This window comes from Athene cunicularia (assembly GCF_003259725.1).
Source record: "Athene cunicularia isolate RWA chromosome 13 unlocalized genomic scaffold, athCun1 chr13_part1, whole genome shotgun sequence".
Lineage (NCBI taxonomy): Eukaryota > Metazoa > Chordata > Aves > Strigiformes > Strigidae > Athene > Athene cunicularia.
The window spans coordinates 19,165,306-19,191,851 of record NW_020799117.1 but is presented as its reverse complement, the minus strand read 5'-3'; the positions used below and the strand labels follow the sequence as shown (position 1 = coordinate 19,191,851).

At 46.1% G+C, this 26,546-nt stretch overlaps 1 protein-coding gene across 2 annotated transcripts in view; it reads left to right on the top strand.

Annotated features, from left to right (window-relative positions):
- Window positions 1–26,546, top strand: part of SIL1 (SIL1 nucleotide exchange factor) — a 100,774-nt gene that overhangs the window by 23,875 nt on the left and 50,353 nt on the right. For both annotated transcript variants that reach the window (XM_026858550.1, XM_026858548.1), the window contains exons 2-3: window positions 1,335–1,449; window positions 4,682–4,817. In XM_026858550.1, the coding sequence (XP_026714351.1) occupies window positions 1,345–1,449; window positions 4,682–4,817 (241 nt within the window). In that variant the 5' untranslated portion in view covers window positions 1,335–1,344. The remainder of the gene's footprint in view (window positions 1–1,334; window positions 1,450–4,681; window positions 4,818–26,546) is intronic.

Genomic DNA, 26,546 nt, shown 5'->3' with positions numbered 1-26,546 from the left:
AAGCAGGAATAGGAATAAGTAACCTAACAGAGACAGTGTAACAGTAAAGGGGTGAAAGGGGAGGACTCCACTCCCTCCGTATCCCTGAAGTCTGTTGGGGGCAGAGGTCTTTTGGTGGTGTGAGTTGGTGTTGGGTGTGCCTGTGAGGGTATTTTCTGCTTTGTGGAATAGAAGATGGTTGCTTCAAGGAAAGAAAAAATCTGCGATGTGATGTGACATCCTGATGGACAACAAATACAGAAAGAACGATATTTAGGACTGCATATATGGGAGGAAATTCTTTAAAACCTGGATAGGAGTAGGGCAGACTTGATGGAGGGATGAGTAATGAAGGAGTGTTTGAACGGAACTAATCAGTCCCATCTTCTTTCAAAAGACCTCATTTAGTTTAATTTAGCAGCATGTAAATTTAGAGCCAATCAAAGGAAACGCTTCTCCAGCCTGTGTGCTGGCAGGCTGCTCCGTTCCCTAACCCAGCGTGAGAAGCAGCGAGCTGAGCGCCGTAGGTGGATTCAAAGCCTCGTGTTGTGAGGCAGCGGGGACACGTGTGTGCGTGAGCATGGTTACACACGTAGTGGTAGGGAGGTGAGCTCTGTAACAGGGTGACTGGCAGCCACAAGAGCAGGACCCTTCTTTTTTTTTTTTCTTTCCCCCCTTTCTTGTTCAGTAGCTGGTCTGTGGTCGGTTGGGGTTGCTGTATGCCCCAAGACTACTTTGTGGTCCACTGCAAGTGCGGGCAGAGCTGGCTCCTGGGCTCACAGTTCGGGTGAGCCGGTGCTCTGGGCAGCGGGGAAAGCCTTGTGCTGCAGGAACCAACAAGTAAACCTTGCTGACCTCTGCAAAATGTTGTTTTCCTCAAGAAAAACCTACCTATGGATTCAGATGAACTCCTGATTTTTTGATGGCTGCTAGTTGTTTAATTTAAATTAACACAGCTACTTCTGTGCTTAAAATGCAGCACAGGCATAAAAACCTTTTCAGTATTGCACTGATTTTTATTTTTCTCTGCAGTTTTCACCCATGGCGCTAATACAGTGATTTTAAACAAGACTTGCAGGTGTCTTCATATTTTCAGGAGAGATATAAGCCCCTGAGGGGTCAGTATAAGCTACTTTGTCTTTACCTGCCATAAACTCCATTAGCAGCAAAATTGGCAGCCCTTGCTATCGGCTGCCCCTGATGGGACCCGTGTGCTAACACCTCCAAGTGTTCTGTTTCCTGCGGTGTCGCACCCCTGAACCTGTGCTGCATTGCAAAATGTTGTGTAAAGAATGCTGAAACCTGTGAAAACATGGACTAAAATATTGTTGGTTTTGTTTTCCTTTGAATTTCAGGCTGTTGGCAATGTCTCACTGGGCTGGTCTCCTCTCTACCGCTGCCAAATTCAACCTGCTGGTCTTGGTGGTTTCGGCCGTGTTTTCCCAGTCAAGCCTGAGCGACAGAGTTCCTGTAAGTGTTGGCTGCTCCAGCTGCGAGCTGCACTCACAAAGGGCTGTCCACCCACTGGAGTCTCAGGTGGGGCCACAGCCTTACCTGATTCTCTCTAGGGCCAAGTAGGGTTTTGCAGTAGGATTGGTGAATCACTTCTCCTCAACAATGAGTCCTCAGTAACAACATTTCAGAAGGGATTCTTTCTTAAAACTGCTTGTCCCACCCCAGGAAATCCAGAATATGCTCAATCCAGAGGGAGTGCAACAGTAACAGTGCAATTTGGGCAACTCTCTTATTTGCTAGATGTCACATTTTCTATTTGGAGTTGTCACGTTCCCCCTGTGGCAAGATGCAAAGCTAATTATGTTGTCTAGTGGCAAGAAGAGCAGAAGAGATGGCCTCGATTAGTTCCTAGCTGTGCCTTTTTTGAGTCACCACAAGTGAGTCAGGCTTAGAAGAGCATCCAGCATCCTTCCAGGTCCTTGCATCCCATGTGCATGGATTTTGCTAGTTGCAGTGTAATGTTGAAGCTGCAGCTGAGGTAGGTGGACGCAGTCTTCCCCTTTGCACTGGTACAGGTGTGCAAAACTTCCCCTGGTTTGGATTCTTCTGCTGAGCCCCAGGTGGAGCTCCTGCTAGATTAGCAGATCTGGAAAGCTTCCTTGAGGAAGCAGGAGCAGTAGGGTGTGGTGGTTTTATAGTTGAATTGATACTGTGGCTTAAAACAGGGGATTTCCCAGCAACACGGATCACTGACCCCACAATGTCTCTGGAGGCTCGCTCCTGCCTTTGCTCTGCAGCTTGCTGGTCTGTTGGGTGTGTGGTGTAGCTGTCTGGGGGCTGCGCTGTCAGCAAATACGAGGCACAGATTACAGTATAAGCACTGTAGGCCAGTGCCCTGGGCCCACCTGGACTCACATAACAATGAGATAATTCATCTTTATTTCAGGGAGGAAGGTGAGGAGGCTGGAGATGGAGCACAGACATCCCAGCTGGAGAACAAGACCTGGGACAGCCACCCAGTGATAAGTGCCCTCCTTGGCAGGCAGCCTGACACTGGGGTTCAGGCAGGGTTAAGGCGATGGGTGGTTAACTCTTCCATCACCTTCTCCTGCACTCCTCCTACAATGGCTCCATGGTGGCCGTGTCTCTCCTTCATTGCAAACAGACTGCAGCTTGTCTCAGACCCTCCTTGCTGAGGCTTTTCAGCTTATTGCAGTTGATTTCACACTGATAAAGCAAGAAGACTTTTTGCCTTTAAGGAAATTTCCATTGTTCTTTAGAAAATATCTTTCTTTCTACTGTTTTAATTACGAAAACAAACAAACAAAAAAGATTCTACTTAATTTCTGCTTAAATGAAGACTTGCTTGTGTGTTGTTGCCCATTTTTTCCAGAAGTACTAATGAAAACAGGGTATTGCAAAGCACTTGTGGGCCAAGCAGTGGCAGTAACATTTAAATGAACCAAGTCACATCCTTTTATCCTTACTGAGCATTTAGACCACGGCATGAACAGAGCTGGTAAACATCAGCCATCTCCGTTATGTGTTTCAACAGATAGAACACTTGGAGGACTGTTGGTAAATTTACAATGGCCTGTATTGTTAAGTCCCTCCTGGATAATAATATAGTAGTGTAAATAAACTATGGAATAACTGCTCTGACTCATCTATGTTAGTCCTGTTGTGTCATGGCTCAGAAAATGTTAACATTGATTTTCATCAGTAGAACCTGGCTTTTTATGCTTATGATTGTTACTGAATTTTAACCATTTGTCATAATTTTAACGATTTCAAGCCTCTGATGCACTAAGTGAAAGCAGGATTTAAGCTCTGTTTTCCAGTGTATTTCCAAAATTTCAATGCCTTTTGACAGATAAAATAAAAACATTCTATAGGTTTGCTAACCATCTTCACATGTTACCACTCTCTCTGCTAATTGTATGTGTTTTGCTCAGGCTGACATTTTTCTTGCTCAGAAACACTCTGCTAGGCTGGATAATGGATATTTATATGCAGAGCACTCAGATTCTGCAAGAAAATATGCACACATTTTTTTCCAAGAAGTGGAAATGAAGGCAGAACATGGCCTAAAATTTCCAGTTCACCTCTTAATTGACTTCTTTTTTTTCCCCTGTGAAAATATTCTAAGATTAATATCAAAACACTTCATGAACTCTTACTCTGATTGCTAGCAGTTAGAAATAATCTTTCTCTATAGGCGGGTTATTTGAAATTATTCAGTGGTGGTGTTCTTGGCAATATCAGAATCTGATAATACTCCCATCAACAGAAACTGAGCTGTCTGGATGATTAGCCTGGACCAGCTTATCTGTGCCTGTGAAAACCAGAATAGCAAAGACCTGCTTTCCCGAGCAGTTAATAGCCTGGTGTGAGATAGTACAAGGTCGTTACTTACTATGTACTCTCAGTAATTCTATCCCTTGCAGTTTTACATGACTCCCACCAGCTCCCTAGGGAGACTTTCCAGTGAACAGCGAGGTTTCCCTCACAGCAAGGATTTTTTTCCTGCTTTTCATCCTCATTTTTTTCTTTCCGTAATGTCATACCACTTGTGCTAGCTTGATCTACCACACCTCTGCCATTCGCATGCTGCACTCACAACGTAGGTGGTGATTAAATTGCTGCCTCATTGTTTTAAGAGACTTGGAGGACACTGGGAAGGGGTGGAGAAAAGGATGCTCGCACTTTTATCGTGTGGGCAATTCGGTGTGTTTTCCTCATGTCCTATTTTGGAAATAGCTGAACTATTTTAGCTGAAATCTTCTCCAAGCCTGAAATAAGTGCATTTAAGAAAAAAAGAAAAACCACAACAACCAGTGCTTGAGGCGTTTCGCTCGTGTGGAAAGTTTGAGCTGAAAAAGTTAAAAGTTTGACATATTTTTAGGCAAGGGAAAACAGGGTCTTATAACATTACACAACCCTAATAATAGTCAGGGCTTCTGGCTCTGACTGTAATATAGGTGAGGCTCTGCAAAAGCTTGTTTTAAACCTGCAGCCTGCACTGGAATAGGAAATAAGCTGCGTTGCTTTGTTCAGCACAAATGTCATGCTAGTTATGCATGTTTAACCTTTAATATACTTTAAATCTAAATTTAACCATGTGGAAAGAATCTCGGATGTCAAAAAAAAAAAAATCTGCTGGCGAGGGAAAAAATTTTGTATTCTCAGCCAGCACTAAATTACCCAGATGCAATTGCTAATGAGCTGAATCTCTTCTATCCGAAAGGAGTTTGCCCTTACAAAAATAGAAGAGAGCGACATAAAAGATGACAGCAGGAAAGAGCCGATAACAGAAGATGATGCTGATCCTGAAGACCTGGAAGTGTTTTACCCCACACATCAGTGGCAAACCATCCATCCAGGTAACACGCTGATAACTAATTATAGCATCCCTCTGAAACCCCACCTGACAGCACCGACAGAAGCCTTGCAGAAACTCAAAATACCTGTTTGTTCCCATGACAATGCATGCTTTTGCTGGTGTTCACACAAAGAGTTTCAGACCCAATGACCCAACACAGGGACAGGACACCATCACCAAACCAGCTGGCGATGGGAGTGGTGGCTGAAGTGCTTTCAGTTCACTGGAGCAGGTCGAGTGGGCTGCCAGTCACATTGCAGGTGGTGATGCGTCTCTGTCACTAGCTCAGAAGCCCTTTCTCTCTTTGTACGCTTGTCAAGGGACAGATTTTATAACATTTGTTGGCACGTGGTATCCCAGGTCTGCTGTGCTCCAGTGTGGGCTGGTGAAATGCTGCTCAGTGGCAATCTGATTAAGAACTGTCAATGTAACACTGCACAGCTTTTTAACAATGGGTTTTCTGTTCCTTGGCTGTTTGAAATCCAGGTTTTATCCCTATCCATACATCCCACAAAAAAAAACCCTCTTCCCTTTTTTTCCCTTTCATTAGACACGTATGGGACACGTACAGTGAGAAAACACCGACTGAGCAGGGTGGCTTCACTGCAAAAGCCTGTGTGCTGGGAAGAAGGGCTCTGGAGAGGATAAGACAATTTAAACATGCACACAGATGCATGTGTGCACACATATTTCAGCAATTAGGGTGATCAGTAAGCCTGCCTCTGGGGTCTTGAACAAGGTATTTAATCCATTTGTGCTTTGGTGTCCTCATGTATATGCAGGTGTAATACCTTCCCACCTCAGAAGGGTGAACTAAGTAGTAATTAATTTTTATAAAGTGCTCTGAATTTAAAAGAGCTTTATCCCGTGCTCAGTATTATCATTGAATGAATAAATATGGGATCCATTTGTTGTGAAATTTCTGCCAGATATAGCAGAACGACTTTTCCAAATGTAAATCTTTGTATAACATAAATGTCTAGCAAAAGCCCCTAAATTTCACAAAGCTGTGGTATATACTTATATTCTATTTTTGTACCATTATGTATGGAAGGCGTGTGGTGTCCCTGCTCAGCATTCAGACTGGCAGATCCCCACCACCCTTGTTGAAGCAGAATATGTATATACTTGCAGTCATTATAAACGTCGCTGCCGGTTTTGTTCAGAAGCACTTTCTCCATTGCTTGGGTGTCTTGTTCTGCTTTATTTTTGTAACAATTCCTCACTGGGTGTGTGCAGTGAAGGGCTTGTGGAAGTGGGGAGCTTGTCAGTGTTCGCAGAGGAGGAGAAGAATTTAAATTAGTTTTGTAAAAGGCTTAAATGATGGCCTGCCTCATTGTCTAGCTGCTACGGATCCTCATTTCAGGTGTGTGTGCAGATTTGTGTAGAAAGAGGAGTCATCCTTGATCTTCCCCTGCCAGCCTGGGATTTTGTCTCCTCTGGATTTCTCTGAGACAAAATCTTGTGTGTGGACTGTGACTTGCACTTTTAGCATGTGGATACCCTCAGCAAGGCTGGGGAACCTGCTACCAGTATAAGCCCATCCCTGCAGCCTCTGACGTCGAGGGTTCCCCCCTTGCTAGCACAGGTCCGTGCTGGGGAGGGAGCTGACCCACAGGGTGAAGGAAGCAGCCAGCATGGCTGCATGAGGGATGTGCCTTTTGGCCCTTTAGCAGAGGCGGACGAGGTGGCAGCATGGCTCATGTGGTGGTTCTGCGTCTTCTGATGTCATTTCACTCGCCCATAGCCAAGCAGAGTCCTGGCTGGGCTGGCTGCTCTGTGCTCAGCACAGGCCAAAGCGAACCACAGCACAATGCTCAGAAGTTTGCATTCTGCTGCCTGCCTCTCCAGGATGCCCCCACACCATCTTCCATTGTATTCCTGAATCAAATGGGGCCAGACTCTCCCGGGGAAGCAAATGTTTTGATTTAAAGTCTGAATCTTCAATTTTGAATAGTGGAAAGGAGCTCAGAGTTGCGTTTCCCCCTGTCACACTCCTGTTTCATCTTGTTCCTGTTCTGAACTCAACACAGGATTTTTATGCTTCTGTCCAGTCCTGCAGTTGCTCATCTTTTATACATGTATTTCCTGTTTTACTTGCCTGTTTTTCTAGTTCCCTGTTGCTAATTGCATCAAACCGCATTTCCGCCGAGACTGCAGCAGTGTCATCAACCTGTAACCTGTCAAATCCCTCCACCAAATTAAATTGTTATTGTATATGTAACGCTGCCTTGTGCGGTTGTTCCCCCGCTGCCTACAATGTGAGCTGGATTTTGATCAAGTGCTTTCTTGCACTTTGAGCATGCTTCAAGCTGCTGGAGGTGCTGGATGCAAACACAGAGAGACAGTTACCCTAAGAGCTCTGCCGCCTGTAATCTGGAAGCAAGGAGATCAGTTGTCTCTTCTGCCAGCCAGCTGGGAAGCTGATGGGCTGTGGAAAGGTTGGTGAAACTTCACAAAGCCCTTTAACACTTTGTTAGGCATTGCTTCTTTCTCACTTGGCACTAAATAATGCACCAGGCGTAGCTGGGTTAGACAGAAAGGATATATGTGCCTTGGAAAGTCTTCCAGCACCTCTATTATTTTACTTTTCTTGGTATCGTCTGAGCAAAAGATGAAGAGATGAAGAAATCTGCAGGGTTTTTTGTTCTGTTCTTGGTTGGCATCCATAGAAACTTGCAGGCTACTTGGGTTTTAATGAGTGGGATTGCAATGTCCTCTGAATGGATGTTCACACCTGTAGTCAGATCATTTCTTGTGGTCAGGTAACTGTTCCACCACAGGCAGAATTTTTTTGAAGTTGTGCTTCTTCTGATGTCTTTTTGATTTCTCAATGCACTTTTACCAGCTGATAGTACTTTTGTGAGTTTGAAACCCTCGGGAGAAACATAGCAGAGGTGACTTGCTTTTGTTGCTGCTTACATAAAGCTCTGCCAAGTGTGTGGAGGTCAGTCTGTCGGCACACAGAAACACCCTACCACTTTTCAAGGTGGTCTTGCCAGATGGTTATGGCAACCAAAGGCTGATCTTTAGTCTTTGGGATGGCAGAGATGAATGGAAGGATTGGTGTTGATGGTCGTCTCTGTCAATTTGACAGTTTTCTTGGGGGTTCTGTATATAAAAGCATTTTTTCCGCATTTCTGGGTGACCTCATATCTGCCATGCAACATCCTAGAGCATGTGAATGCTTAGTTTCCTGGGAATTACCTACTTCTGTTATTTGGGGACCTTGATTCCCCTCTGCTTTGTTTAGCATTCCTGATGATGACTGAAAGCTGGATTGCTCTGACTGTCTAGTTATATCACTGACCAGCAGATTTTTCACCTGAAATTAGGGTCAGAAGTAGCTCCTTGGGGAAGACATTGCTGTGAAGATTAAGAAAAAGGATATAAGAGGCAAGGATTTAACTGGGAAAGAAAAAGGAGGTTAATCATCTCTTTCTCAGCCACGACCAGCACTGTGGGGAGCCCGGACTACGCAGTGCCTCTGCGAAGGGGCTCTGTTACTTCTGTGGCAGCAGTGCTTTCCAGCTTCCTGACATGGCAGAAACTGGCAGGTTTCTCAGCTGACAGTATGAAGTTGGGAATTAATGTGTCCAGTTTCCAAATCCAGATGGACCAAGTGAGAACTTCATCTGCCCAAACTATCAAAGTATTTACAGTCTACTCCTCATTCTTTCCATTTGAGAGGAGCCAACAGTGGGGCACAGAAAGGCCTCCTTTGGTCTAGAGCAGCTCCCTGAAGACTGGAGAAATGGAGCAAAGTCTTACATAGGCAATTGAAATGTTGCAGCGTTGGATCTCTCTCAGGTTTGGACAGCATGTCTCAGCATCTAGCCGGGCAGAGCATGCCTTACAGGAGCTCAGCTGGCCTGTACCTTCAGCTGTGGTTAAACTTCCAGCTTGCAGAGCTCTGTGCTGATACCTGCAGCTACTCTATAGCACTTGTTCTGTTCAGAGTAATTTTCCTAAGTGCCTAATTATATTGCAGTTAAAAAATAAGAAGCCATGACTGTCGCTGTTGATCAGACTGCCAGAGTGAAGTTGATGTGAGCAGGCTCTTGTTGCTGCTTCTGCAAAGATGAAACCATCTTATGTTCAGTGGGGAGCCAATGATGCACTGCTTAGCATTTAAATATCTATGGCTGCAGCTTCTGAGGATCCTTGGGCTTCTTCCTCCGTCGGTAGATATCTTTGCTGTTCATCCTTGTCTCAGGTCTTCCCCCCTCTCATTTGCTGCACAAAGAAAGCTTTGCACATATAGAAACACAGTTTTCAAAGAAAACGTTCATGCTGGGGAGGTAATTTCAGAAGCTGCTGCAAAGGACTTGCTGTGGTTTTGGGAAGAGCAGGACTCAGGATGGGGAATAACTTGGTCCAGTTCCATTGCCAGTCTTTGTCTTTCAAGAGATTTCAGTAGCCAAATAAGCCAGCATTGCTCTAAGCCAAGAAGAGGTTTTTAAAGCTGGGAAGAGAAGGTAATGGCAGGAAGGATCCCTTTGGCTCAGGGCCTGTCCCACAGCCTGTATGGGTGATGTGGTGGCTGGCAAGGTTTTCCTTACACCTTGTCGGTGGGTATCTTGCTCCTGCTGTTCACTGGGATGTCCTGAGCTGCACCAGCTCCTGCTAATTGCTTTGCTAAATTAATGAATCTGTCCGAACCATTGGCTTCTTGGTGACCTAGACCTAACTCAAACAGTTGTGTGCAGGTCTCTGAAATATTTATATCAGCACGGTCAAGAGAGGGCTGTGAAATACGGCATTGAACCACCAGGGTATGCTCATTTTTGCAGAGCTTGACGTGTGTGATCCAGGAAATAGGAGCCTCATCAGATCAGCACAGATTTGCATGAAGAGAGAAGGCAAATGGGATTATAAAAACCTCATTTATGCGAGATGAAATGCTTCTTTTCCAGGTGTTTTTTGTAAAATAACTTGTTACTGATGTGCAGAGGGGAATAATCTCAACTGTGGAGTTGTTATAATCTTCTCTGGCCAGCAACAGGGAGAGCTTGCAGGGCAATTACAGCAGGTAGAAAAGCCCCAGCAGTCTTGAGAGCAATTGCAAATGTTCGGTGTTTGGAGGAGTTATGGCCACTAGCAGCTCTCTCTGCTTGTTTTCCCTCTGACCTCTTGCATACAAGGCCTGTCCTCCTTTTTATTACCACATGTCTTCATGCTCTCCTCTCTCAGCTTCCCCATCCTTGTGGGCTTTCCTTGACTTCTCACTTTCACATCATGGGACGCATGGTCTCCCTAGCACTGCCTTGTGCTTCATTCCTCCTTACACTGGAAGGCTTCTCTGGCGGAAGGGCTGGGGCTGAAACTCCATGTGCCGCTTCTGGTGTGGGGCACTGGAGGGAAGTTGTGTCAGATGAAGCAAATTCTCTGTGCCTTAGTCCTGATGCATGTAAGAGGGATAACAGTGTTTCCTTGCCCATTATTGGTATGAGGGCAGGATTGGGACTGCTCAAGAGACACTTGGACAGCCTGCAGGCAGGTGGTATCTCAAACCTCTGTCTGAGCAGGGAGTGTCTAAATGGTGCCAGCTTTTGGACACGGAGACACTGTACGAGCATCTTTTCCTCCAACTCAGCTGTGCAGATGAGGGCAGTGCTGTACCTGTCTCCAGCTTGTTCGGCATTATCCGCTCGGGTTTTCCTTACCGGCAGGTTCCCTGAGCTGGCAAGTCGGGGGGCACCCACCGAGGATGCACACCTGGTCCTCGTCAAGCCGCCTCTTCAACGTGCCGATGACGGCTCGCAGCGCGCGCGGCGAGTGGGCCGGCTGCCTGGCTGTGTGGCAGGCGTGGGCTGGCCCTCCCCGGGAGCCCCTGCCAGCATCCTGAGGGGGTGCTGGTGGTGTAGGTGATGCTGGGAGCATTGTAGCCTCAGACCCCTGTAGTTTAAATGCTCGTGAAACAATCGTGAACGTTAGTGGGCTGGTCCTTAGGCACAAAGCTGACCTTGTCTGGGAGAGGACAGGGCTGCAGAGCCTTTGTCATTCACACTAAGAAATGGGGAACTGTAGCAAATAACAGAAATTTATAGGCCAGTAACTGAACGTGCAGGTTAAAATTAAAAAATAGACTCCCACTTTATAAAAAACACTCTGCTTCTCTCATTTGACAAGTGTAGTAATGCAGTTTTGATTGTGTATTTTGTAGCATGTTGTAAATGCAGGGTATATATATATTTAAATTTTAATAATGTGAGATCTCAGAACTGTATAGCTCCTGGTACTAAATCATTCCTGTGAGCTGGGCAGAAATGGACTGTTGTGTGTCAGCACACTGAACCTGCAGGTTTTAATGAAGCAGAATTGTGGGGACTGGTGGCTGTCCCCAGCCCCAGCACAGCACCGCTCGGGGCGGCAGGGTGGGCACCAAGGTGCTGCTCTGCTCGCTGGGACTCGTTCAGCATGGCCAGATACCAGTCTGACTCGTGGAATTGTTCCCTGTGCTTTCTTCTCTGTGACCTGGGAGGTTTTGCAGCCATTTTTTTTCCCAGCACATCCATGAGGGTATCAGGTTCAGTATTTGTGAAATGAACTGAGAGCCAATTTATTTCCCCCCCCCTTCCCCCCCAAACACAGATAAAACTTTCGATGTCTTCTGTAATTTCAAGAACTGCCAGTATCCTGGCAGCACCAGTGTTGGAGAGAAAAAGCTCTAAATTTACTACTTGGATTGCTCAGGAGGAGCAGAGTGGGACTGAGATGGGTTTTTGGTGTGTAGGGGTGAATACTGTCCCTTACTGGCCAATGATGTTGCTGGTTTCATTAAACAGACTGGTTATAAAAGTCTTCTGCAGTGATGCACATAGTGCCAAAAACTTATTATGCTTCTGAGGAGCAGAGATAAAAGTTTGCAGCTTCTCTAACACGTAGCCGTGGGCTTGGATGTTGGGCAGAACTGAAACGAGGATGTAATGATGTATCTTCACATGAGACACTGTGACTCCTGCTAGCTGCCTGTATGACTCCGTGCTCCGCGGTGTTTTACAGGTTAATTTGAAGTGGTTATAAACCAGGTGATGGAGGTGTTTGAGAGTCAAGTGGCTTTTTTGTGCAACAGGAGGAAGTTAGGCTGTATTTTTCAAAATATTTTCGAACTAAGCTTTAATGATGCTCTGACTGGTGTTATTATAAAGTAAGTGTAGCATTAGCAAGGAGAGTAAGTATCTCGGCTGTATAGCAGTAGACATAAGCAGTGAGAATCATTCACATGGTTAAATTTACATTGTTTGGAGGGGGAAAAGTGCTTTGAAAGAAGAGAGACTGTTTCCCAGAGAAGACATCTCTCATTACTCTCTTTTATCTTCTTTCTGCCAAGCCAGAGATGCAGTGAGCATGCGAGCTGCTGAGAGATGCTTAAATGTGTGCTGGGTGATGAGGAATATCTTGCTATGGTTTTTATGTGCAAGCATGCTATATTTTCTGCAATAATGTTAATAACTTTCATGTGACTGTTTAGAAGGATGAAACTGATTAAAGAAGAGGTATTTAATAATGGGCCTATTTTTATCTCTGTCTTTATCTAGCAGTTTGCACATTTATTTCAAGCTTGTAACAGTGCTTTAGAAAAAAAATGTTTTCCCTTCTGGAAAATGTTTTGGGAGTGCATCCAGCCTTGGTTATCTTGAATTTCCTTCCAGAGCAAGAAAGCTATACCAGGACCTTGGCTCCAATATTTTCATCGGGTATTATGGGAAAGTGTTTTTCAAAAAGTGTGACTTGGGTTTCAGAGTCAAAAGGTTCTGAAGGTTTGACCAAATATAATCAGAGCAAATCCCTCACACTTCAAATGCGTGATCTTGTTTTGTGGGACAAGCATTCCAGACACTGCAACACGTGCTGGTTTAGCCATGGGTCAGACCTCCATCCCTGTGAAGCCCTAGGGGTTGCTCTTGTGGCCAGAAAAGCGTTGAATTCCCACCAAAGGAACATCACAGATGCTGGAAATCAGATCATCTCCTGTGAGCTCTGAGCTGCAGGGTAAGCCTCCTTGTGCCAGCAGAGCTCAGCACCTCTCCATCACCTTCTGAAGCCATCCTTTGGTGACAGAGGGCTCCAAGAGCAATTATTTTCCTGGTTTGGGAATTGTTCCTGGGCTATGGTGTGACAGCAGAGCAGCGCTGCTCCTGGAGCACGGGCTGGGTTTGCTGCAGGACGTGTTGGACCACACAGTCTCGGAGAGGTTGGCAGCTCTGGAGAGCAGACCCTCCTGCAGAGTTGATTTTTTTTTTTTTTCCTAAATTTGGAACTTTATTATGTAATTTCATAAATTAATCCCTGACCTATTGATAAAATGCAGACATAGTGTTTTCAGACTGCTCTCCTGTATTTTCTCTGAGTTGCTGGCTGTGGTTGGCCGTGATGGAAGCAGGTGGTCTGCCCCCTCCCCAGGGGGATGCACCGTCTTTCCAGTTCCTTCTACATCTGTCCTGTTAGCATCACTGGCTCCACACCCAGGCTGCCTGCCTTGGTTGAACGTGTCTGGGAGCAGAAGTGCAGTTTAGCCCACACAGAACTATAGTACTACGTGGCCTGTGGCCAGAATGACCGTTTCTGAACCCTTTTCCCAAGACACATATGTGCCCATATGCTCCTGGAGCGTGTGGGTTTGGTCCCTGGTGTGTGTTTGACAGTTGTTACAAAACCCACTGCCTCCAGGAGCTAAACCCTCCTTTTCTATGGCGTTTAGTCTAGATTGTGCACGTCACTAAAACACAGTTTCACAGCGTTATCTTTTTCATAATTAGGAATAAAGTATTTTTCCCCATGGTCTTGCTCTGGCCGTTCCTTCCTGCATTATTCCCTGTGGGCTAAGACCCCACTTACTAAAATTTCTACAAAAATGATTCTTGGTGGGTGAGCACAAAGTCACATTTTTTATTTTTTTCAGGCAGTCAGAACACAGTCAAATGGCTCCTGTGAGGAATATTTCATCCTGGTCCTTCACAGTTCATGCCTGCAAATTAGTGCTCTTAGTCAGATGGGGCTGCGGCTTTTTTTCTTTTTAAAAATTTTTTCCATATGTTTATTTATAGGGTCATACTAGCAACAGATCTTTTTCTACAAACCCTTTTCAGAGCCGTGTGCTCTGTCTTCTCCTTTCTGGCTTAAAAGCACCTTGCTCTTCTGAGGAAAACCCTGAATATCCATCATGCTGTCCTGATTTAGTGAGACGTTTTCTCTGATCTCTGCCCTCCATTCATTTCATAATCTGCAATGAATTTGGGAAGTAAATTAAAAAAGCTATTTGATGTTTCTTGAGGTCTAGAAGCTTGTTTTGCATGTGTTCTTACTTGAATGCACACTGAAACAAATGCATCTGCTTTACTGAAACATCTTCCTTCATCATCTCAGGGAAGCTTCTGAGTTAAAAAATAAATATATCTCTGTTTTTCCAGATCTGCTTTAGCAGCATAAGATTGGGAAGGAAATGTAATCTCCTTGGGTCTGTCTTGATGTTTTGTAGAACTAATTCCCATTTATTGCAAAAAACTCTTACAACACTATATTTAGGTTTAATTTTTTATTATGCGTTTACATTTTGGAAGGAGTAAGTGTGATGGTGTTGGAAATGCTAATTAAGGATAACATTTCTCATTCAAAAGATCTTTCTTCAGTCCAGAGATTCCTTTTCCTTTCTCCTGATTTTTCTGCCTGCTCCTTAAGTCTGCAGGAAGTTTTGCCTGGGTCATTCACTGGCAACAGGATGTTATCTGAATACGGAATGAATGTATGCAGTCTGTCACTTGGTATTTCTTCTGTTCTTCTGCTGGAGTTCTCCCAGGGTTGCAGAGACCTTGCAAGTGGCAATGGCAATAATGGGAATGTGCCTATGATCCTGCAGAGTAAAAGAAGAAACATTAAGATGCATGTTTCTCCCATTGCTGCAGGGTGTGAATAAATAGATCTAATCAACAATTTACACTTTAACCCCAGCCCAGGTTTTATTTTTAGGATTTGTCATTCAGCCCAAGTGAAACCTTTCTGTTTCTTTCTGGTGGTGTTTCTAAAAGCACCTTTAAGTTACTGCCAAGACTGCATTTTAAGATGCATTTACATTTTTATATAATCTGCTACTTTTCTCATTTGAAGCAAAGCCCACCTGTTCTTCATTAATTATACTATCATTTAACCTGCTAACCAGGTTGCTACTAATTACAGTTATCTCACTGTTCTGCAGCCAATAATATGCAAAAATGGTTAGACCGCCCTTATCTCGATTAGGTAGAGCTGTAATGGGGTGGCAAATGGTGAAGGCTTTTACAGGTATTGTGAAGGTATTTGCAGATTATATGGTATAAAGCTGGGAGGAGTGGCTACTGCACCCGTCGGGTGTGCTACCCTTCAGAGAGACCTTGACAACAAAGAACTGAAATAAAAGGAACTCTTCAAGAATAGAAAAATCGTTTTTATTGTAGGGTGATTGAACACTGGAGCAGGTCAACTCCACCAGAGTGTTTGTGGAGTCCCCATCCTAGCAGACATTTGCAGCCCAATGGGACACAGTCAACTTGCTTGAGGTGACCCTGCTTGAGCAGGGGTTGGATGGGAACATCTCCAGAGGTGTCTGAACTTCAACTGATCTGTGACTTTATGGCAGTGCCTTTTTTAAGACATAATGTCTCATGGTGGGCTTCACAGAGAGCTTCAAACCCTGGTGATGATGGTGACTGTTCCCCCTTGTTAACATCAGCTGAAATCTGAACAGATCAAACATGGGAAGAGTTGCTGGATACTCCTCTGAAGAAAGGCAGGAGAAAGTAATGTCTGAGACCATCTGCCAGGGAGTTGTGGGTCCAGCAGGGCTGGAGCCAGGAGCCAGAGGCTGGAGCAAAGGCACGCCGTGGGACCAGAGCCTTTGCTGGAAGATAGGCCAAGAGGCTTTTCACTTGACCCCTATTTTATCATCTTTCCACCCACTTTGATCTCTTCAGGTGCTCTTGAAACCTCTGGCTTACATCCTGAAGTGGAAAGGACATGTCCTGAAGGAGGAGCAGGGCGTGGCTGCAGGCAGAAGAGGGCTTGTCCTTCACCCTGTCACCTGCGGGGAAAGCCGGGTCTTGCTGCAAGCAGGAGAGGAAGAATGGCTGGGGATCTTCCAAACCAAGCTGTCAGTCAAAGGTGTTAATGTGACTGCTTTACGGGGAAGAAATGTATATGCTCTCCTCCATCCACTCCAACAAAGATCTTCAGATTAGGTCAAGCCACCTACACTGGCTATTTTTACTGTTTGTTCTCTGCTCTACTTGATAAACTGATTTGGGAGTGGGGGGCTTGTTAGATGGTGGGTGGTTTTTTTCCTGAAGATTAGAGGTGATTCATGTGATTTCTTTTCTCCCCTTTGCAGTGCAGAAGATGCAGATAGGGGTGGGATAGAGGCATCTTTATACTTGTCAAGTATTCATCCACAGCCCAAGGCACTGCCTGTGTACAGCCTGAGCGCAAAGGTCATTTTCTTGCAGGTTTAGGAATATCGCACAAACAGGTAAAACAAGACACTGGAAGACCACGCTTGAGAAATATTGTATCCATGGTCTGTAATCTAGATGTGGGATCACTGAAGGGCACGTTGCAGTGGTAACGGATCTGGGAACCCTGAACGGGGAGGTTTCCCACAGTTCTGGCACGAGGAACCAGAGGACCCCTGATCCTCAGTGGTTCTCCACGAGGACGTCCCAACGTCCTGCACAGAGCTTGCCGTGACACCAGGCAGGAGCTTGCTGGCGGGGCTGCTTTGCTGGTGCAGGCTGTGGCAGCGACGCTTGGCCGTTCTCGGCATGCTTCTGCTGTGAAACGTCGCTGTGCATGAAGGTACCTGCCCACAAGGGCTGCTCCTTGTCTGCATTGCTTCCGTTGGCAGAGCAGGGACAAAAGTACCTTCCTGCTGCATCGCAGGGAGCCCTGTGGAGCCAGCACACCTGAGAGACGAGGAGACTGTCTGTGCTCTCCCATGTGTTGCCTGGGCAGTACTGGTTTAATCATTTATCCCTGGTCACACCACCAGAGTTTTATATCGGGTGGAGATGTGTGTATTTGTGGGGGTTAACCCCAGCTGTTAGCTTGTCAGGTGTCAGGCAGGATTTGCAACACTGGCAGCTGGGGATAAAAACTGTTATTAAATGTAATGTGGCACCTTGGATACAGAAAGCATGGGGAGACAATAAATACAGACTTCCATAATGTCATTTTATGGTGTCACTCTTCAGAATTTATTAAGACTTAGTTGCAGTGATGCCTGCAGCTTCTTCTGGTTGAATTAGTAAATTCTGTTCATTATCTCCAGCACTTGTTTTAACCTACTGTGTTTTAAAAAAAGAGGAAATATTGGGCACCCCAGTTACTTTCTTTGGCAGCTGGGGTTTTTGGTGTAAATCCAGCTTTTCTCAGGTTTGCTCATCTGGGTGGATGGACCCGAAATGTGAAGCATTGCTTGATGAGATCATTAAGAAATTCCGGCATCATTGACCTACCTTAACCATCTCAGCCTCCTGCTCACAGCGAGTGGCAGCGGGGGGAGAAGAGCTGTCTGTCATCTCGGAGCAAGTTTCCATGTCTTGTGGTCCCACCCTGGTACCACTCCAGTGTGCGGACAGGCTGAGCATGGCTGAAGGTTGGAGAAGGGTTCACAAGAACTTCCTTAACTACAGAAAGGTGGTTGCTAAAGCTGCGGACTCAAGGAATAGTTCACTGTCACCTTGCTGTGGCTGTTGCCACTCGCTCGCTGACAGGAGCTCACTGCCTTGTCAGTGCTGAGAACAGCACTGGCATTTTTCAACAGTTCTTCAGTCTACAAATGAATTTGTGCCCATTTCTCCCATTTTTTTGTCGAACACAAATCACAGCAGCGATGTGTTTGTGTACCTTTACCCCGTCCTCAGCATTTAGCTCTCCAGGATGGAAGAAAATGAATTCAAGCCCAACCTTCTGATAATTTATTATGTTCCTTGCGCTTAAGGGCAAAATTTAAGTTGCCAAAAGCAGATGTTTGCTTGCTCCCTTTTTAGCTCTCAAAGTACTTTCTGTGTGCTTGATTGATGGACGTCCCTGTTACATTAATAGTTGGGCTTTGCAGAAAGCTGTTATTACCAGGAGAATCTGGTGTGGGTTTCAGTTTTTCTTCTTGCATTGAAAATCCATTATTAATGTCTTTTTGAGGAAAAAAAGGCTTCAATTCAGACGTTTTGCTTTGCTTTCTCAGGTTCCTTTGCAACTGTCTTCTCTGAGGCACTTTTAAAATCAATATTACAAGTGTTCTTTATATTTTACTGTGTGGTTGAGGGCGTCTGCGTCTTGCTATTGATTTCTAATTGTGTTGCAGGACATTTGGGCGCACACAGATTGCCACGTGATGGATTGCTTTATATGTGTCTTCCCAGTCATCACTGAGTTGGCTTTTTGCATGTTCCCTCTTGCAAGATGCTGCTGCTGAGCCTGGAAGCTACCAGCAGAGCTTTGCCAGCTCACAGTCCATAAGTGCAATCTTGAGACTCTGAACTTGCGGCCATTTATTTGATTTTGGTTTTATATCGGACACTTGTGCGGTCTCCTCTTTTGTGTTGTCTTCACATGGTTGTTCTGCCCTGGCTTTTTGGGCAGCTTCATGTTCTGCATTGAAGGAGTGTAACAGGTTGTCCTGGTTTTGTTTGGGGTGGTCATAATGCATTTTCAGGTCTTTGGATCAGTGTGGGCATGGGCTCTGATGTTTGCCCCTTGTATCAGCTCTGCTAGCAGATCTTGGTATTTCCGAGGTGCAAAGTCCAAGTCTCGATGAAATAACGTGGAAACACAGACCACGTCTGTAGCTGCTGTAAAGTTGGATTTCCAGGCGCTCGGAGCACATCAGCGGTGATGGAGCATGGGCGCATCTGTTCGAGAGCTTATTGGGACCATGGGAAGGTGTGGAGTGACACAGCTGTGGCCAGCATAGATGCCCCAGATGCCCCATTACTCCAGGTGGGCCACAGCACATGCTGAGGGGGATGGAGGGCCGTGTGTGTGTGTGTGTGCACATGCCTAATCCTAAAAGCCCAAAGGAGAAAGAGCAGCAGCAGAAGTTTTCTGTGTAGGGAGGGTTTGCACATGCCTCAAGCTCTTGTGAAGCAGTGTGGTTAGTAGTCCTGCTCCAGGGCTCTCCAGACAGGGGTGGACGTGTTTGTTGTTTGACCTGCCTGCGGGCAGGTTGCCGCCGAGCCCTCTGCGCGTTGGCAGCACAGGCTCCACGTCTGCTGGGTGCTTTGGTTGCCACAATATGCAATATGTAGGTGGTCTGGGTGTACAGTAAGTTGCTGCCAGCTGGATTAGGGTGTTTGCTTGTCACGCTTGTCTTCAGTGAGGCTCAACTCCTAGACAGATAAAACATGGTGCACTTCATGGAGGACAGTTTTAGCTTTGAAGGAATTAGTTGTAGCTTATCCATCCATGCTGGGGCCCAGAGCAAAAAGATGGCAGAGGTTCTGATGCTGAGTCTCTGGAGGAGCAGCACAGAGTACAGGCATTTTAAACATACTCACAGAGGACACAGACAGCTCAAGATCTTCCTGGGTCCAGTGGTCCTGCCATTTGCTGGAACTGGCAGTTGGGAAGGGGATGGCATGTGTAACTATCATCAGGCTTTGACCTTGCTGCTGGAACTTAGTTAGCAATTCTGTTGATGTTCTGGAAACGAAAATATAATTCAGGCCACCTTCTCCTCCAAGCTGACCCTGAGAATCTAGGAGGAGAACAACTATGGAATAATTAGGGGCCTTTTTTTTTTTTTTTTCCTTTTGCTAGTGTTACTGCTCAGTGTTGAACTGTAAAGTGTCATTAGTTTCCTTGAACTTATTGGTCCAAGTGTACTTTGCATTAATATAATTACGTAAATTGCAGTCTCATTAATCACAGAGTGCTGCACCTTATCACTGTCTCGCCTGATTTTGTGGATGGTTTGGCTGGTGGGAATCCCTGTAACCCTGGCCAGGGGTTGAGGGCTGTGGCTATAGCACTCCCCCTGTACTCCTGTGCTCATTATAGCTCACGCTTCGTTTTTGGAAGCCTCTTACCCTGTATGGTCTGGGAGCATTTGCCAGCACTGCCATAACTGTGGAGAGCAGCCACGCCACTGCAGAGGAGGGCAGCTGGGACGCAGCCTGGGAAAGGCAGGTTTGTCACAAGGGAATTTTGTTGTACCACATCCTGCTGCTGCTGTTTTGTTTTGGTCTGTAGAGGTCCCAGCACAGCAGAGCCCCGGCTCTGGCTTTGGAGTAAATATCCAGAGCATGAGCTCTTGTGCAGGGGACCACTGCAGGGCCATTTGATGATCCTGTGGCTCTGTCTCCATGGCAGAGCTCTCAGCCTTCCTGGCAATGTAAATTCTCCTGGCTGCATGCTAAAATTACACTGAGTTATTGATTTATCTTTGAGAGGATTTCCTTCCCAAGGGACATTTCTGGCTGTTGTAATGATTTAGTTCTTCTGCGAGTGCAGAATCTGTAGCACAGCAGAGCCATTCTCCTGCCCTCAAGTCTGCAGCCCAGGGTCGTGCTCCCACAGGCTTCCTCTGCAGGCTGATTTCTATTCCAAAGCTCGGACAAGGTTATACTTCTGAGTGACAACTGCAAATAAAAGGGCATTTTCAACTTTTCACTAAGGAAGCTGCAAGTCTTGGACAGGCCTTTATGCCATGACACCAGCACTGTTATCTTGGACTTGTTGCAAACACAACTCTGAGGCTGGCATGTGGGAAGCATGAAGCCATGTCAGCATTAATGCACCCGGGCTCCTGGGAGTGTTTTAATTCCTTAAAGCAGGGTATGATGGGAGCAGGATTGTGCCAACATTTTTTTTTTTCTAAAGATAGAGTGTACAGCCTCTCTTTATTTTGCTTTCTGCTGATGCCCGTGAAGCATCTCTAAAAATCAGGTCACACAAGTTCAGTTTCAGTCTCCTGCTTGTACTCCTGAGGATGCAAACCCAATTCTCTACTTCTACCACTAGTTTTCTCCCCTTAATCCTGAAATCACAGCACACTGACTGTGGCTCACCATCAGTAGAAGGACCTGACGCTTCAGGGGTTGGGCCAAATATTTTGCCTACTATCTGTCAGGCTCTGTGTCCCTGGGTGCCCATCTCCAGCGATGGCCCATCTAAAGCACCTCCCCATGGGTTCCTGTATACCCGTGGATTTGAATCCAGACTGAGCTTCAGTGTGCTCACTGATAAAATGTGAGGCTGCTCATGTGCGTGGTGTTATAAAACAACATCCCCTGATTAGGCCCAGGGAGAATGTCAATTTATTTTCCTGTGAACCAAGTGTGGCACAACTACTTTCTTTCTTAGTGATGTATCTGCAAGATAAAACAAGTCCTTAGCGTCTATCTTAAATACTGCAGTGTTGACAAGTTCTCTTGACAAAAATTAGGCTAATGTCCCTTACGACTGCATTAGCTATAGAACCAAGGCTTTAAATTGAAGCTTTGGAAAGCACTATACCAATGCTCTCTCCAAGGCATCTTATTCCAGCTTTTATTATTCAAATTTGTTCTCACTATAGCTTGGCAGTGTAGCTGGCAGACAGGTTTCTCCAATATGTTCTGTTAGTCTCGCAGCCAGGCAGTTCAGATCAGGCACCTTTCAGAGTTGAACTGGGGAAATGTCCAACTGTCTGCAGACCAGGGCTCTCCTGGCTCTGGGGGATGATCTAGGCTCGGGGAGTTACTGGGATGTTACTGTGGCTGCTGGTGTGAAAGCGTACAATGAGCCAGCTGACACGCATCTAGGAGAGATGCAATCCGAGTCAATAAGCTGCATGCCTTGCCAGCAATACAATGTGTCCTGAAACGCTCCCACTGGTAGCTGGAGCTGGAAGAAGGGAGTTTGGTTTTCCTCTGTTGAATGTGTCTTATCTTTTCAGTTTCAGCCTTGACTGAGTTATAAACACAGAAGCTGAGGACAGGAACAGAGACTGCTGAGACCTGGTCATAAAGACCCCTTCCTGAGTTTCCCAGTCTTTCCCTTGAAAATAGTTTCTTTTTTTTGCCCCTTTTCCCTCCTGTTGCACAATCTTAGGATTTGGATCTTTGTTTCTAACCACAAATTAACCGTGGCCAGATTAGACCTCCTGGTTCTCACAATGGTGCTGGTCCTGATGGTTTGTCCCTCCCTAGAGAGCATTTGTGTCCTTCTCATGCCTCCACATTGCTGGGTTCTTTGGGGGTGGTTTTCTCTGCCCTTATGTTCATCTGTGGTGCCCATCTCAACAGTCACTGGAGAGAGGAAGGGATATGGAAGATCCCTTCCCCTTCCAGATATGGAAGGCAGATGTAGTTGGTGATGTGTTGGAGGTGCTAATCTCTGTCATAGTAAAGAAGTCAATGGGGCCTGGCTCAAAAAGGTATTAGATGCCTAAAATTCGGCAGGATAAGTATCATCCTGAGTTCCTTTTGTCAGGTTTTCAGTTCTTCTGGTCATCCCCTTCGTCCTTCTCTGCCTGCATTCTGCATTGATCTTCTCTGAACGCAGATAAGCCTTCAGCATCCCAGAGGGGCTTTCTGGTATAACAAATACACCTGCAGGATGACAATTATTGAATAGGTTGCAGTGACATTATGAAGTAGTGTAGGCTTGGGGATAAATAACTTAGTGAGCCAGAGAGGGATTAAAACTGGCTTTTGTAAATAACGTTTCTGTTGGATGTTGACTTGGTGACATGGTGAGACAAAGGTTGCTGCAGTGTCCATGCAGCCTGGCATGCCGTCTGGTAGTTGAAATAATCAGTGTGGCTGGAAGTGGATCTCCACTTTTCTGCTGCTGCCCAGACCTTTGTGGGATTAAACTCTCTAAACCGCTACAGTTCACAGAATCGAGCCCAATATCAGAAGAGAAAATAAATTAAATGCTTCATATTAAATCACTAAGCGCATGCATCATGCTGTAACCAAGGGTGTGTGGTAGTGCATAAGAAATGACTGGCTCGAAACTGGAGATAAGGGTTTGCTTATAAAGTCGAAACGTGTGTTTTTGCCAATTTTACAAAAGGGCAACCCTTCCTCCTCCTTCCAGGCGATTATTTTTTTTCCTGGTGTATATTCTGCTGTTGCAGTGCAAGTGAGAGAGAAACCTTTGCAGGGAGGGAGGTGGAAGGGCAGAAGCACTTGTTGCGAGGAGCTCTTCGCCATATGAAGCTTTTCTGTATTGGCAGCAGCAGAAGATATATCAACAGATGCTACAGCAGCGACTCCCATCAGAGAGGCACCATATGTCCTCTCCTGAGTCTTCCCGTCGCTCCTTCCTTAGGAGTCTTCCTCCCCAGGCACCTCGCTAGCATCCGCCTTCGCTTCCATCGCTCACCGGCTCGCAGTGTCCTGGAAAGCGGCAGACACCTCGCAGGAGGTATGTGCTCTGCCCTGCGCGTGACAGCATGCGCTTCCGTCCCTGGCGGTTAGCGTGCCGCAGGAGGGTCGAGGTTGGACGGGTCTTTAGGCAGGCGGTTAGCTCAGCTCCGTGCATGCCCCTGCACGAGGCTGGGCTCCGTGCAGGATAATCTTTCTGGCCGCCGACGATGGCAGGCGTGAGTTAAACGGACCTTCTCTGACAGCATCGACCGGGCTCTGTCGCCTGTCACCGCCGGGTTCGCCTGCCTCTCCCTCCCCTTCTGCTCTCCTGCTGCCGGAGCCGGAGGCGAAGCCAAGCGCAGGCAGTGGGTGGATTTGGCAAGAGGCAGTAGGAGCCAGAGCCCACTGCTTACAGGGTGCCGCCAGTTCGAATAACTGGGCTCGTGGCCCCCAGCGCTTGCTGATCAATTGAGAGAACATAAATACCAGTGCTGTAGGGGAACGCTGGATCCGTTTAAATTGGCAGTAGTACACGGTTGTCCAACCAAGTGTCCAAATTTAACTGATGCTTTCACATGTCTAACCAAGAATTACTTACTGGAAAGCCCCTTCCTTGCCACGCTTTGTTCTCTGCTAGCTGCGGATCAAATTGTGGAAGGAGGGATTTGACTCTGGCATCATTTTAAAAGCATTTTTATTATATCTGCTGAGGGAAACAAATTACAGAGAAGACCTCTCAGCACTAGGACAGAAGAGTGGCTCTAAACCCTTTTCAGATAAACAAACGTTTGAGCTGTAGGCCTGATGCATGGTGTTTAAAGACATGATCATTACTGCAGCAAGCAAGTGGTTGGCATTAAAAATCATAGGATGCAAGAAAGTTCTCCCAAGGTTCATTGTGGGCTTGTGTTTCCCTTTAATCCTGGTTGTGAGGAGCACTGACCACCCTGAGCCCACAGTGATCTCTGTGGCATGGGCTGTAGGGAAACAGTAGCCCAGCAAGTAGCTTCTCTCTTGCTAAATAAGAAACTGGAATGGAAGTGACCCTTTCTCTGCACCCTGTTCATGTAGGGTTCAAGTCCAGCAGAAAGCAGTGCTGCTTCTTTGGGACCCATGAGGAGCCTGGGCAGGAGCAGTAACGGTGGCACTTTGTGTTAGGATGTATCAGTGTGATGATTTGAGGGTTTTCCCAGGGTTGGCTTTGCTGCCAGCAGCAGTGCTTGGTGTTGAACTGGGAACAGATTTACCCTTGGTGAGTTTGAAGGCATTTCAGGTGGCTTCTGTCTATGCTCTGCTGCAGCATGGAGCAAAGTCGGTGCTGGAGAAGATGTTGTAGTTAGACATCACCGTTTTGACAGGTCAAATTGCAGGATATTTATTAGCATAGCTTGGAGTATTATATAAAAGATTTGTCAGATAAACTAACCGACTAAAGTGTCTTCCTTGAAGCATCCTTGATTTTGTTGAGGTTTTTTTAACTGTTCAGTCTCTCAGCAATTCATCACATTCAGGCATTTCTGGAAGACACTGGTGTGAGTTGCTACTGAGAGCTAAATATCTGTGGCTTGGGGATCACGCTCTTCCTGCTCAGTATTTGCATGCTCTGGGAGGCAGAAGAAAACAGCAATTTGAGCTGTTTTCACATGCTATAAAGGACAAAACTCGTCTCATGGTTTCCTCTGTAATCCCAGGAAGGGAAGGATCTCTCTTTATCCTTGTCAGCCCTCTGCACAGCAGGATCGTTGTCTGTATTGAGGCGCAATGATAAAACAACATAATGGTGATAAAACCAGCCTGGCACTGCCAGGACTTTTCATTTGCAGGCAGAGGCAGTGCGGCTGCCTTCAGCCCCGAGGCAGGCAGCCCCAGGAGGAGCAGCACAATGGGAATGGCCACAGCGGGTCATGACAGGGGTTCATCCAGTATCCCATCCCCTACAGATGCTGCAAGCATGTGCTTAAGGAACAGTTCATGAACATGGCAAACACGCAGTGATTATAAAGACTTTTTTCTGTAATTAATTACAATAAGTAATTAGAGCTCTTGCTGTTACTGATGGTGCAGAGCTGAGACATCTGGGAGCACTGGGCAGTGCCCAGGATGGTGCTTCTCCAAGGATGTGCTGCATTCAACAGGCACCTGTGGTTTCCCAGCAGAAGTACAGAACTAATGGAAGTAAGAGATGCATGTGAAGTGGCTTTGTAAAGCATTTCATTCAGCATCGCAGGAGTTTCTACCTGAAATGTGGGTGCAGGTGTCTGAGCATCCTCACTGCCTGTGCTGCGGGTAAGGTACAGAGGGAAACACAGGGGGATGCTGGGGCAGCTTCTGGGGGGAGCTTCCAGGCCTGATGCTGTTAAACCTCTTTGCCAGCTAGCTGGAAGAGGTGATATATAGCATATTAATGACCTTTTCCGGTGGCACTTAATTGGGAGGAGCAGCGGGTGCCAGAAAGTGAACTAATACAAAAGGCTGTAGATGAGTGAAAAAGGAGCAGGAAATAGCAAAATGAGATTCAGGCTCTGTGCTTCCTCTTCCCATCAGTAATACATCTCTTCTTGACCTGTCTTCTACACATCTTCCCTTCCTTTTGTATGTAAAAATGTTCTGGTTTGAAATAACAAGCGATCCAAGGAGTGGTATGACTCACCCTTACAGAAAACAAAAAGAAAAATCTAGGCTTTGCTGCTTCCTTGCTTGACAGTGCTAACCGGAGAGTCCAGAGTCAGAGCACACGCCAGGCCCCATCAGACTAGGGCTGGTTCCTCTGTTTTCCGTCAGCCCAGCGTTCAGCATGAGAAACAGGCAACATCTTCATGCAGGCAGAGCACCCTGCTGGTGTGAAATCCCGTCCTCTCTCCAGGCAGAGGTCATGGCAGGAGCAGGCGGCAGGAGCGAGTGCCAGGGCAGTTGTGTCTCCCAGCCTCTCCCATGTACCCACCCGTGGCACTGGTGGCTCCTGGAGCTGCTGGTGCCAGCAATGTGGCAGAGGGGAGCTCTGCTGCTTCCTGGCACTTGTCTTCCTGTGATTTTTTTTTTTTTTTAATCATTATTTTATTAAAGGATTAGGTATTGTGCCATCAGATAACTTTTTGCAGCTGCTCTGTGAGTCTTGAGCAGCCTTATTATTTTTAATATCACAGCACTGATGGTTTGTTTTGCTGGGAACATTCATGTATTGATTTGCACATTCTTTTGTTGCCTGTATTAGAAAAGCAAGTCCCTTTTCCCTCACTCCCCTGTGCCAAGAGAAACAAAGACTAAAGAAAGGTAGATGCTACTGATGCTTGTTCAGATACTAAGGTGATTTTTGAGAACTGCAGAGCCAGTTACTGACTCATAACTGGTTTGTTTTCACACCGTTAATAGCTTTTTTTTTTTTTTTTTTTTTTTTTTTTTTTTTT